Raw genomic sequence first — 14,486 nt, forward strand, 5'->3', positions numbered from 1 at the left:
TGTTTCAGTCTCTTGGAGAAAGCTACTGTTGTTGTAGTTATGTTTTTGCAGGTCTTGTGTAAGGCTGGTTTATAACTAGCTGTTGTCTGTCATAGTTTATCAAAATATTTACATTATTGCTTGGCATTTTTTGCCATTCTTGCTTTTATCACAGTCCCATATTTTTCTTCCATTCCAGGTGTTACAACCCCTTCATCCGTAAAAACATAATTATCTTCATGAATATTTTTGGGCTTACTTTATTGAAGAGATACTAGTCTGCTATCAAGATCAGTCATTCTTGTCATTAAGACTTATCCTCGAAATTTTCGAAGGAGAAAGCATGTTATTGCTATAGACTGATGTTTTTCCTGGCACACACTTCTTGTTTCAAGTCAGTCCAAGCCTCTGAGCTAACATATTGGACTGGAATTGTGAGTTAAGGTTGACTGGAGTGGTACTATGCTTTATAAATTAGTAGCTTATGAAGTTAGTCCGAGTTTAGTAATGAAGTATTGTTAGATAGTTGTACATTATTATTTAAACAAGTATTATTTAAAATAAAAATAGAGCTGCAACATTTAAAGAGTGGAGAAAGTTGGAAGACACTATGTAGTTGATAATTTCATGTAATCGATAAATACTCCAGTAGAAGTCTTCTTTTTAACTTTGTTCATATTTTATAATTGCTACAAGGGTTATAGAATTAGAAGTTGTGTTACCTTTGTCAATAACTGTTAGCCTTAATTTGCCAAACCTTTTTTTGTTTGTTTTTTATTTTGTTTTTGCTAGCACGGGGGAGGGGGGGTTGCTATTTGCATTCTTCAAAAGTTTCAATTGGGTATTTTACATTGGTGATGTGAAGAAACATCAACAATTTATTATTTATAACTAGTATCTTGCAGATATAATCTAGGTTATCTGGACACTTCATCTTGTCTCCTGTATCCGTGTCGGACACTCCTTAGATACTTCTTGAGTATATACATACATTTATGCAGCCATGTGCTCAATTATACAATACATGTTTTAGTTCAAGACACTCGTGGTACATTTCTTGGACGTTTATCTTACACTTTACATCAAATTTCTGCATCATGTTGGACTCGGATCGGGAATATTTATGCCCTTATCATGTTCATAAGTATGATTTTGAACGATGATTTGAATATCTAGTCCTAAAGTGAGTACTTTTTCAATTTATAATCACTGAATGAAAGAAATATAAATAAGTTATTTAAGACTTTAGTTCTGATAATATGTAATAAAAAACAATATCGATCTCATATATTTTATTAATTTCAATAATTATATATAGAGCCATGTCCTTATATCCTACATTTTACAAATTTGTTGTGTCCCGTATCCACATCTGTGTCCATTTCCCCACCCGTACCTGTGCAAGATATAATACATTTTGTAGCTATAGTATTTATAAGATTATTATAAATATTTAACTTTAGAAATGCATGTCGATTTTGCGTGTATCTACAAGATATTGATTTTTCCATGGTTCTTTAATTACCAGGTTCTGCCAGTTGGAAAGGAACTCTTAGCATGTCTTTTGACCTTGAAAGAATTCACGTGTTCATTTCAAGGTAGAACAGCTCTTTTTTCTATTTTTAGGAAGTACCAACCTTCAGCACGGCAGGATCATGGTGAGACTGAAAAAGAATTGGACATGAACATTCCTGATGAGTGCAATTGGAGACAGTTTCCTCCCTTCTTATGTTGCTGGAAGATGTTGTCTGGTTACCTGAACTCCAGGGATGATTCCATGAACTATATCATCGAAGCAGTATATGCTTTAACTTTGAGTGCATTGCACCTTAGCATAGGAAGTGAAAGGTGTGTTCACTTCTGGTTACTTAACAACCATTTTCCCCTTGTATCAAGTTTTTGGACAATTATGTGCAGAAAATACATGGTAAAATGGTTATTTTCAACATGGAACTCATTTCAAGCTAGATTTTTTTAATTTATTATTATTATTATTTGTAGTTTAGTGTAAATTATGGTGAATATTTGCAATATTTGGCATTGATCTGAAAGCTTGTCTCATCTTTTTGCATCTTTGAGGTTGGCTACTTTGAATATATTAGATAACTTGATTTGGATAATTGCATTATAGCTTGAGGAGTTTCATAAAATATTTTCTTTCTTTCACTTTCGTTTTTTTAGAACTCCTCAGATTGCAATCAATGCTTTTCTCCTAGTCAACCTAGTGTATATCCACACCTCTGTCTAATATTCTCATCTCTGCCTCTCATTTTCATGCTGTTTCTTAATTACCCAACATTTTGATCCTTAAAGCATTTGATTACTATCCTGTAGAAATTTCCTTCAGTTTCATAGGTAATTTTACAATCACATAATATTATACAAGCACTTCTCCACTTTAACCATCTAATCTGATTCAATGGATCACATCATCCTCAATCTCAGCATCTTGATGAATGATTGATCTTAAATAGAGAAAGTGATTGCACTTAGATATTTTTTGGCTGTTACTTTTGTACTATACGCACATTACTTTTCATACTAGTACTAAATTTCATTGAGAGTTTTCTTTTTTGTTTGATTAATTCTAAACCCTTTAGATTCGAGAGCTTCTCTTCATCTTTCTCCTTTACGAATTATATTCCTCTTAGTCTCATAAACTAATAATTTGTTATCAAAAATAATAATTTTGTTTCTAAGCTATTTGCACATCCATATATTTTTGTATTGAGAAACATATATGAACACACCGTATCTGATCCATGTCGTGATTGGATGTACACCTTTTATCAGGACATTGATGGGAGATTGGACCACTATGGGATTTTTTTAATCTTTTAGATTCGCTTAGTAACATTATTACATTATTCACTGACAATATATGGCTGGTTAACAAAGGATTACATGTTCATTGATGAATTCTATATGGCTATTCTGAAAGATGATGTTCAATAAATGCAGTATTTTTGGCTAGGTTGCATTAGGAAAAACTAAGTATAGGGATAAATCATTAGCCCGCAGCAAATAATGATCATAAGCAGCCATTTAAATTGGGAAAATTTTTAGTATAAGTGAAATAGTGTGTTATGGAATAAAGCTCAGTCTTGAGCATGAGACCTTCCATAATCCAACCCCCCTATTTTCGGCTCCTCCATCCCATCAGTTTTAACAACCGAGTGTCAACATTCAGATGCTTGGAAGTGAAATGATTTTTTGTGTATAGAGCTGAAGCTTGAGTTGTGATTTTAAGAAGCAAGATGATCTATTAGAGTTAGCTTTTTAAGTTTTTCTGGAGAAAATAAAATTTTTAATGATGGTCGCTATTTTTCTCGTCAGCTGAAGATCTTTGAAGTTATTGATTTTGCTTGAACTTACAGTCTAATTTGCAATTTTCTTTTCCTAATAACTTCATTTTGCTTGTGGTAATATATTAGGTGTTGTTATGTTGAGAAGGAAGTTAATCTATTACGTATAGAAATCTACTAATTTTTCCCAGAGAAAGTAACAGTTTAATAATGTCATTCACTATTTTTGCTCGTCTTATCAAGAACACTGTAGATTTCATAACTTTTTCTACTTGAAATGTTGCATGTATTGTACTATGCAATTTCCTTTTCCTAATTATTTTATTTTGATTGGCTATTAGTTTGGAGGGCATTTCGATGATAAAGTTCCTTTTTGGGCTTCCGTATGGTCAGGATGTTACTTCGATGCCTCCAGATGGGATGCTGAAAGATGTACTTGAATTGTTAACTCTATTAAACGATAGAACTGCTGATGATAGTTTACCCGCACTTAGGATCAATTTACTTAAGGTACTTACAGATTCTTTCTTTTGTCTTGTCATCTTTTTTGTTCATTAATTTACTTCAGGTACTTGTCTTGCCATCCTTTTATTACTTTTTATTCATGATGGTAGTCTGCTATTTGCAGGCTAAAGAATCAGTCAAATCATTGTTGCTGTTGCTGCAGGGATCTTCGATCCCATTTTCTAAATCTGAAGATTTAACTTCAAGAGAAGGGTCTTGTACATTGAGTCACGAAGACTATGAGCAGACTGCATCACAGTTAATGTTAACTGAAACATTGTGTTCAAGTGATGATGAAACCTCATTTTCACATATTTGGAAGTCGATAGAAAATGCCGAAAGTGACAATAGCATCTTTCCAATAGGAAGTCTTGGCGACAAGTTCATGTGGGAGTGCCCTGATACTTCACCAGACAGACAACTCATGGCAGCTCCACCAGGAAAGAGGAAAATGGCATCAACAGAGATTTCTGGTAAACGTGTAAGAGAGAGTCCAGGGTCCGAGGTTGTTGGCTCAAATGCTTTTTCTCGAGGGCTCAGCACTCCTGCTATTTCATCTGCGCCTAGTCGTAGAGATACATTTCGACAGCGCAAGCCCAACACGAGCAGACCACCTTCCATGCATGTTGATGACTATGTTGCGCGAGAGAGAAATATTGATGGTGTGAGCGGTGGGTCACATGTCATAAGCTCTTCTCAGCGTGGTGGATCAACTAGTGGCAGGCCCCCTTCTGTTCATGTGGATGAATTTGAGGCTAGACAGAGGGAACGCCAAAATCCCACTTATGTGACAGTTGGGGAGAAACCACAGCAGTTGAAAGCTGATCTTGATGATGATCTTCATGAAATTGATATTGTATTTGATGAGGAGTCGGGATCAGATGATAAGCTTCCATTTCCCCATCCTGACGACAACCTGCAATCTGCTTCAGTTGTCGTTGGAGAAAGTTCGCCAGGATCTGTGGTTGAGGAGACTGAAGGCAATGCAAACGAGGATTCTCTTGCATTTGAAGATGTAGATTCTCATCCTAAGACTCCTCTGGAAAGGTCGGGTAGTAGTCAGCAAGACATACCGAAGGAAGGGAGCATTTCTTCAGAGAAGAATCATCGAGTGTCATCTATGGACAAAAAGGCATTCTTTTCTCAGCAGTGTGAGGAACCAAAGTCTGTGCCACCGGTTTTGATTTCCGAAAGACATGATGGCCTTACACCAGGAAATCTCAATCCCCTTCCCCCACACCCATTAAATGTTAGTTCAACAGCATCTATGCAGCAAATGCCACCGCCTACTTTTCACCAGAGGGACAGTCCTAAAAGAGTTAATACTTCTCTAGGTTCTGGATCTCAAGGATATTATGGGCATAAGTTTACCAGTACTCAACCGCCTTTACCTCCAACACCACCACCCAGTATTTCTATCACGTCACTGCAAACAACTGAATCTATACATGGAATCTCATCACATCATGTCCAGAGAGATACACAAACCCCACCATTTCCAGGATATCCCTTCCAATCTTTTAATGCCAGTGGTGCAATGGGTCTCCATGTAAGAGATGACACTCTTTTCAGTTTTTTGTCTTACTGTTCTTGTTTATATAATTATTGGCTCATCTTGTTGTATATATTTGTTGATTGCTGTCAACATGTCGCATCTTATAGGTTCAGTCAGGTAGTTTATCTTCCACAGTTAACAGTCCTCAAGTGTCGCTTATGAATGCTCAACTTGTATCGGATAACAAATACTTGTGGAATACAGATTCCCCTGGAAGTAGATTGCAGGTTGAGAATTATACTTCTGGTGGTTCGCGACCATTGCCACCACTCCCTCCGACACCACCACCATTCTCCACCCCAATGGCTCAATCATCCTTACCAAGTTCTGGCTCCCAATCATCATTGCATGCGCAGATTATAAGCAGCGGAAGCCAGCTTTCATCACTTTCTGCATCGATTAATGATTCCCAATTAGGAACATTCTCTGCTTCTGGACCGACCCTTACTTCCTTCTCGCTACCTCCATTTTCACCGTCATTGCTAATCAGTAGACCTCCTGTTTCTGGAAATATATTTAGCTCGCCAATGCAGCAACATGGACAAATCCCGTCTAATATTTCACTGTCTATGCCTAGTCCTCAGCATCCCCTCCAGTCAGTTCAATCCCAACCGCCGCCACCACCTCCACCACAACCCCCTCGTCCTCATCCTTCTCAGAACCTTGGCTTTCCTATTCAAATGCCTCAACCACAGTTTGAACAGGTGCTACCGATGCAGCAAAACTCTGTTCAAGTTCAGATGCAGCCCTTGCAGATGCAGCAGCAAATTCATATTCCACAAATACAACTCCTTTATCAGCAACATCAGCAAGAGCATCTTCCACAACCCCCTCAGCCACCTCTTGCACAGACTCAACAGAACCTACAAGCAGATAATGATCCAGGAATAACATTGCAGCAGTTTTTTTCTTCTCCAGAGGCCATTCAGGTAAGTATCTGTATATTATTTTGATTGCCATGCTTCTGAACTTGTTCAGTTATTATTGGTTTTGTGATTACTGATTATGATTTTTTGATGATTTGTTGGATAGTCTTTGTTGAGTGATCGAGATAAGCTTTGCCAACTTTTGGAGCAGCACCCAAAGCTAATGCAGATGCTTCAGGTTTGTCATCTCTATTAGCACGTGTTTGTTGGTTTCAGTTTGTTCTGAATCATGACTGTATTTCTACACTTAACCTGCTTTTCTGGTAGGCAACCCGACAGGTTCAATATTCCTTGCTTGGAATCAAACTATTGTCAGTTTTATTCTAGGTTATAGTGAGTTAGCTGATTTTTTTAATAATCGACCCACATATTTTGTTATATCTATTATGTTTTTTTTTTCCTTCTAGCTTGCTCTGTACAATATATAAATCATGACTGTATTTCTATAATGTGTTTACATGTTCTAAATACCATCCATTCTGTATATATCTTTAAGATGGCATTAGGAGGAATAACAATTGCAACAGAAAAGCATTTGTTCCCAGCCTTTGGGTTATTAAATAATGTAGATTTGCTTTAAAGAAAATTATGAAATAAGAACATATACACAGCAGAATGTATTCATTTTTTTGGCTGAAGCTTGTGAAGATCAAGATTAGTTGTAACCACGGTGCACACGCTTAATCATGTCCACCTTCACAATTTTTGCAAGAACTTATTTTTTGTAATCACTTGATGCACAGGTAAAATATGCTCAACTTATATGATATGCCTTTTAAGACATTGATCAAGTTTAATGGAATGGATCATCCATTTTCATCATATAATACACATTCTTCTGAGTAGGCAGAACTAAGCTTTTGGCATGTACATATACATACACATAAATATGCATACACATTTACATGTGCACACACACAACCACCCTCGCCTGTGAAACATTATTGGTGTCGTTGATTGTATATCTGTTGCCCTGTTTAGAATTTTTTATTGCTAAGTGGTCTTGACTCTTTGGTTCATAATGGCAATTTTTCGCTTTTTGCTTATCTTATTCCTTTATTTGATCACCTTAATTCATTTATGCTTGTTTTATCATTCATGAATTATCAGGAGCGCCTGGGCCAAATGTAGCTATGGGAAACCAGCCGAAGGCATTGATTCCTTTTGTTTACATCTGAGTTAAATCATACAACAGATTACGTCAACCAGGGGATCTAATCCCATAAATTTAGAGATTACGTCTATTAGTGCTACAGATTGCACCAAATTGAGAATTGAGAAATGACTTGCGTGTTAATGTTGCACATCAGAGCGGCCTGTAATTCTTCAATATCAAGGCAACGGGAGTGCAACTGCTCGGCATTTTTGTCTTACTGTATTTGTATATTATTTGTTGTACAATTCATCATAGTACATGTAACATTAAGGTGCGATTAAATTCTCAGCTTCTGTTGCGTAATTTTGAGAATGTGTTATTTCCGGCTTTGTTCCCCCATCTTGCTTTATTATTATTATTTCCTGTTTTTCTTTTCTGTTGATAGACCGTTAAAATCCAAATCATCTGTTTATGCGCCAGAATGAGATATTCATGGAGCTTTCGGTGTGTTTTCTGATAATGATATTGTATAAGAGAAGGTGCTAATTTACATGTTGCTAAGGTTGTGCACTGCTGTGCGCGCCCAGTGTTGGAGGAATATTTAGGGGTTAATTGGATTGTTGGTCATGGTGTTTATTTCATAATAATACGTTCATATTTATGTTTTAATTGCTTGGATGATTGGTTAAGTAATTAAATATTAATCGAATCGCATATATACTTTTAATATTTTTCGTTAAATAATTATGCATTTTGCTGACGTCACTTAAAACATTTCTTGATCATTTGATATAAATGATTTCTTCTAAGGGCTTGTTTGTTTCGTTTCTCCCAGAATCCAAAATCCATTTTCCTTCACTTTTTCACTTTCCCCTACTTTCTTTAACTCACTTTCCTTCACTTTCTCCACTTTTCCTTAATAATATTGTGACAACTCATCTCATCACATCTCATTTCTTACTTTTAAGAATAAACTAAATATAATAAATGAGTCACATCAATCAACTCATCTAACTCATCTCACCTAATTTTTCTTTATTTTTTACTATTTTTAAAAATTACTCATATCATCCAATAATATGGTGACAACTCATCACATCTCATTAAAATTTCCTTCCATCCCTTTCCTTCAAAAAAATAAAGAAATTGATTTTCCTAAGTATGGGTCACATCATCCAATAATATAATGACAGCTCATTTTCTCTCATTTATTAAATTGATTTTCCTAAGTATGGGTCACATCATCCAATAATATAATGACAGCTCATTTTCTCTCATTTATTTTCTTAGTTTTAAGATCATCCAATAATATAATGACAGCTCATTTTCTCTCATTTATTTTCTTAGTTTTAAGAATGAACCAAACATAAGAAAGAGAAAAAAATAAAGAAAGTAGGGGAAAACATCAAAAATTACTCATCTCATCCAATAATATAGTGACAACTCATTTTCTCCCTCACTTTCTTTCCGAATTTTGATGAACGAAACATCAAAAAGTAGAGGAAAACATCATAATTCATTTTCTTTTCCCTACTTTCTTTAATTTTTTGCGAAACAAACAGGCCCTAATGCGCAATTTCTTCATTAATTATGAAAATGAAAATTTGCGCAAATCAGATCACCTGTTATGGGTAATTGTGCTGCATTTGACATTTTGTTCTTGTAAAAATAAATAAAAATTTACAACTATTAAAGTATAGAAAACAGTACAAGTGACTAGCAAGTCAATTCATATTTAATTACATTACCAGTCACTCAAACAATCAAGGAACAAATTTGAACGTTCAATTATAGCATAAATACAGTGATGATCAATCCGATTAACTCATATATTTAAAGATGCATATATTTAGAGATGCATATTGTATTTTGGCAATTTGGTAATCTAAGTATCTAGGGTGAACTGTATAACTTCTGTCCATGAAGTTATGTTCAAGAATAAAAATTTGCACAGAAATACATAAATGTGCGCCAATATTTATAATTAATCTTGAAAAAAGGTTTAAAAAAATACATAATGGATAATGTCCGGGTGGAGTATTAACTTCTTTTTTTAATTATATCCGAACTGTGAATGCCTCATGGAAATTTTTTTAAAAGAGACCATTTCATAAAAGCATTTATCATTTTCCACCTACTACAAAAATATACCAATCTCGACCTAGTTTCAGTCATATCAGCTAAAACTAGGTTAATTTGGTGGGAAAAAATCCTCCGAAACCTCTACGGGACTAGCAGTCCCGTAGAGTTTGGTGACTGGATTAAGCTACATGGGATTGCCAATCCCTTGCAGTTTAACTCAAGTGAACTCCACAGGATTGCCAATCCGTAGTGTTTATCTCTATTGTAAATCTCTATAGGATTGCCAATCTAGTAGAGTTTATTCTTTAAAAAAAAACTCTACAGGATTGGCAATCCCGTAGAGATATACCTACTTTCAGCCCCAATTCCCAGCCTAAGGCTTCACCCTATTGCAAAATACATTGTATTGGCATTGAAAGCTAGATCACAATTTATAATAACATAAAAAACTACACAATATAAGAATACAATCATCATATCAATCTCTCTTTTATATCAATCCAACCACAAATCAAAAACACACAATTTAACATGTTCAAATCTCATATCATACATAATCCAAATACGAAAAAAAACGAAAAAAAGACACATACCTTGGTAGTGATTAGTTGAATACCACTTGGCGGCGAAAAGATAGTGTGAAATCCTCGCACCGCCCTCTTGATCAGAACAAGCCACTAAAACACGGAAATAAGGAAGTGATTGCAATTTTAGAATGTTGCTAGTGCATTTACAGCTACTAACATAAGTATGATCCACAAACATATTGACGTTGTAAGATCGATTTTCTCTATGTGAGAATCCCTCAGTGATCGCGTTATCATTTGTGATTTGAATGGTGGTGTTTCTGCTCTCCATTATGGGCCAATTGCAAACTACTTTGATTTTATGATTATTAGGATTGATCATTGTAAGTTGGCGTAATTCATTGATCATCTCATCAAAAGAGTATGATCTTGTAACCATCAACGACTATCTCATTGCTCCTTCATATTTGGACATACTATTATGATCAAAGATAGTTTCCCATTATATGAAAAAATAATAACTACTGTTGATGTTAAGTAGTCAAACAGTCAAATATGTGGGGGTGAGGTTGATTAGGGGGCTGCTCACTTCTCCGAATATCTGGTCTTGAGTTTAGTAGCTTCAGCTTGCACAAATAGAAACTCATGAGAGGACGGGGCTTGATTCCCCCATTGTACCTCCGATGATCAAGTCAGCTGGTGAACTTGAGTGAGAAAATAAAGAACTCTGTGAGTTCTTTAGCTGGTGAACTTGAGTGAGAAAATAAAGAACTCTGTGAGTTCTTTAACGTAGTGTAGTATAATTTGCAGATATTGCTAGGAATCCTTGGAAAGTGATCAGCAGAAAAAGATCTCTTTCAGTAAAGAATAGTACATCTATTTGTAGTAGTGCTGAAAGGGTAGAACCGTCACTTTGACTAAGCACAGGATAACGGTAAGAAGGTATGGGTCGGCGGCTGCGTCAACACCTACTTTGCACGTTCTAGTTGGCGAGTAGAGGAGAGATCACCTCAGCATTAAATGAGAAGTGATCGGAGGCATGACAGTGCTGTCGTGGTCCGATGAGTCATGAAGACTATCGGAGCTAGAAGTATGATGCGCCTGCCAACAATTAAATGTGACGCCGACGTGCTGCCAGCGGGAGAGGCTCGAGGACGAAGTTGTCTTTTAGTTTGACTAAGAAGTAATGTCTTTCGAGTCGACCTCGCGTTGCGTCGAATAACTGGTCGAGTAGGCTCGTGGCGAGTCGTCTTCGACAAGAGGATTGACAAGTACCGCCTTTCGAGTCAATCTAAGAAGATGTCGACTCGACGGGTCGGCTAAGTCAAGGCTCTTGGTGGTTTTGACTGTCAATCTGACTTGAGCGGTGCATGTAGGGGGACACATGTCCGTTGCTGGCAAAGGGTCGTACTTTGGCGACTGAATGCACCATAACAACTACCAAATTGTTCATTGTTACCTCTAGCAAACAAAATAATTTCAATATCAACCAATATTACAATATGTAAATAATATGTAAATATAATATTTTATGCATTATTCAACCGTAACATTACTTACCCTAATCTAACACTAACCTTTACATCATAACATCTCAATTTTCCCAAAAAAAAAACTCATTTCAAATTACCAAAAAAATTCATCATTTCAATTCCATAACTTTTAAATCATTTTCCATAAATTTTCATTTCTCAATCACATACGAACTTCCAAAAATCATAATAATAATCCAAAATATAAATCATTTACCCTGATCTGACACTAACGCTAACTTTTACATCATAACATCTCAATTTTTCAAAAAACCTATTTCAAAATTTTCTACAATTTCAAATCTCTCATTAGATACAAACTTCCAAATAATCATAATAATAATCCAAATTATAAACTAAAACAAGCTATTGGGAATGAAATGGATGACAATTTGAGAAAAATTATGAGAAAAATCATAAACGTTTGAAGAATTTACCAAAATTTATGTAGAAACCCTAGAAATTAAGTCCAACTATCTCCAAACAAACTCTGGCATGATCACCACCAAAGGGTAGTCACTGCTGGCGGAAGATGGTGGGCAAAATTTGTTGGACTCTAGAGGGGGGTGATTAGGGTCTTATGCTTATCTAATCCGATTAAATACCAATTAAAATTAATTAATGAGTTATCCTAGTAAGTATGAAATACAACAATGTATATGAGCTAGGATGAACAATAAGATATATCCTAACAAAGAAATATAGGCAATGTATGTGCAAGGATATATAAACTTAAGGGTAAACAATCTAAACTAGATAGTGAGCAATATAATCAATAAGCAATATACAAATGCAATATAAGATATGAACATAAAAGGAAGTGCGCTAATGCAATCACAAACAAGCAATATGATTACGGAGTTCGGTCCCCACGACCTACGTCTCCGCTCCTCACCTCGAGGAGATCTCCACTATCATAACCGGGTTTTCTACGTTCACCCGAACAACGTTTACACCTCACAATACAATCACTATGCAATCACACCTCACACACTAAGTGTTGGTCCTAGCCCGTGTCCTCCTCCTCAAGTGCTCGGTTACAACCTCTCCCTAGGCACGTCAACCGACGCCACTCCTCTTGGATTCGACCCCGTCTCTCATCACACACTTCTCTCGGTGTACAAGTGTATTACAAGTAAATCCTTATAATTAGGCTCAACAAATGATTGTTCTCTAAATAAAGTGAGAACTCAATTTGGCACAACTCTAAGTCACAAACCCCACAACCCAAAATATACTATGAATGTAAATACTATAAGCTCAATAGGTTGTGTGTGATCAAAGAGATAAAACAATATAAACTCAATATAAAATCTAGCTTATTAAATTAAGAACAAACTTATAAAATGCTAGAATTGAGTTTAAGGAAACTTCTCTATAGATGACAAGAGAGATGGAGAAGAATGAATGCTCAAACACCAAGGATGATCTCCACTTGCTCTTGTGAAATTTGCTCCACAAATCAAACTCTTGTAAATGCTTAAAAGCTTTTTTAAACAAACACTAAACCCTTAAACAAAACTTATAAACCTCTTAAAAACTTTTCTCTTATATGTTTTTTGGTCAATGAAATAAATTTTATTCATTTTCCAAATGTGTAAATTGTGTAGAACATCAAAATACCAGTATTTTCCTGGCACTCAAAAAACAGTAAAAGTGTTAAAGAAAAGCAATTACAATTGCGCTATTCTCTCTTTTATATGGGGAGGAAAATCACCATTCAAAATTCTAGATAGTATCAGTGTCTTCACTCTATGAAAAATTGCTGCTGGATCCTGAGCTCTCTGCTGGAATATTCTTTGATTTCTTTCCTTCCATATAGTATAGATTGAAACAGTTAAAGCCATTCTTTTAATTCTCTTCATAATCCCCTTACCTTTCAGATTAGAGCTATACCAGTCTATAATAGAATCTCATTTGCATGACCTCCACTTGTATTTCAGCCATATCATAACATTATTCCAGAGTTCAGCTGAGTATTCACAGTCAAAGAAAAGATGCATGTAGGTTTCTTGTTGCTGAAATGTGCACAAAACACAGCCCCTATGATGTTGATTGATGTCAAGGATCCTCATGTGATCTAATCTATCCTTTGTTAACAGTCTAGCATGAATAGCAAGCCAAGAGATGAAGGAATGTTTAGGGTATGACCAATCATCCCAGACTGTTTTATACCAGACCATTGGTGCATTAACATTTTGGCTGATGAGCTCATGGTAAAAAGCAGATATCTGAAAATTACCTCCAGAGCAACACTTATTGATGACATTCTGGACATTTAAAACATCTCCCATCTTGCAAATCACTTTATTTCTCACTCTAATTATTTGTTTCCACATCCAAGAGTCATTTACTTTACTTTGAACTTGCCAAATGTTGAACTGTCTGAGATAATTCCCATGAACCCATTTAATCCATAACAAATCTTTTTTGAGATGTATCATCCAAATAAGTTTGATTGCAGCTGCAGTATTCTAGATTTTTGCAGAGAAAACCCCAAGCCCTCCATGTTCCTTGCTTTGACAGATTGTTTTCCAAGACATCAAGTGGATTTTATGATTCCATAGGAAATCTGCACAGAGACTATCAATTTTCTTCAAAACCTTTGTTGGCAGAACATAGTTGTTAGTCCAGAAATTTTGTATGCCTAGGATGACTGATTTGATAAGCTGTAATCTTCCTGCATAGGACAACATTTTCTTTTTTTGCCAGCTCTGAAACTGAGTAGAAATTTTGTCAATCAGGGGGGAATAGTCTAGGCATAATAATCTCTTTGAGATTAATGGAACTCCTAGGTATCTGACAGGTAGTATACCTTCAGCAAAATTCAAAAGAGAGCAGATATGGATCTTCAAGTCCTCTCCAATTCCACTCATGTATATGGAACATTTATTAGGATTAGTCTCCAACCCAGAAACTTGACTGAATTCATTTAGGCATTCTTTCAGTTTTGCAATTGAGTAGATATCAGCTTTGCAAA

General features: G+C 35.7%; 1 protein-coding gene across 2 annotated transcripts in view; it reads left to right on the forward strand.

Moving 5' to 3' along the window:
• Positions 1-7,797, forward strand: part of LOC109840229 — a 35,943-nt gene extending 28,146 nt beyond the window's left edge. For both annotated transcript variants that reach the window (XM_020408790.1, XM_020408791.1), the window contains exons 25-30: positions 1,508-1,827; positions 3,626-3,794; positions 3,913-5,337; positions 5,451-6,272; positions 6,376-6,447; positions 7,380-7,797. In XM_020408790.1, coding sequence (XP_020264379.1) covers positions 1,508-1,827; positions 3,626-3,794; positions 3,913-5,337; positions 5,451-6,272; positions 6,376-6,447; positions 7,380-7,400 — 2,829 coding nt within the window. In that variant the 3' untranslated portion in view covers positions 7,401-7,797. The remainder of the gene's footprint in view (positions 1-1,507; positions 1,828-3,625; positions 3,795-3,912; positions 5,338-5,450; positions 6,273-6,375; positions 6,448-7,379) is intronic.

Source organism: Asparagus officinalis, chromosome 5, assembly GCF_001876935.1.
Source record: "Asparagus officinalis chromosome 5, Aspof.V1, whole genome shotgun sequence".
Classification (NCBI taxonomy): Eukaryota; Viridiplantae; Streptophyta; class Magnoliopsida; order Asparagales; family Asparagaceae; genus Asparagus; species Asparagus officinalis.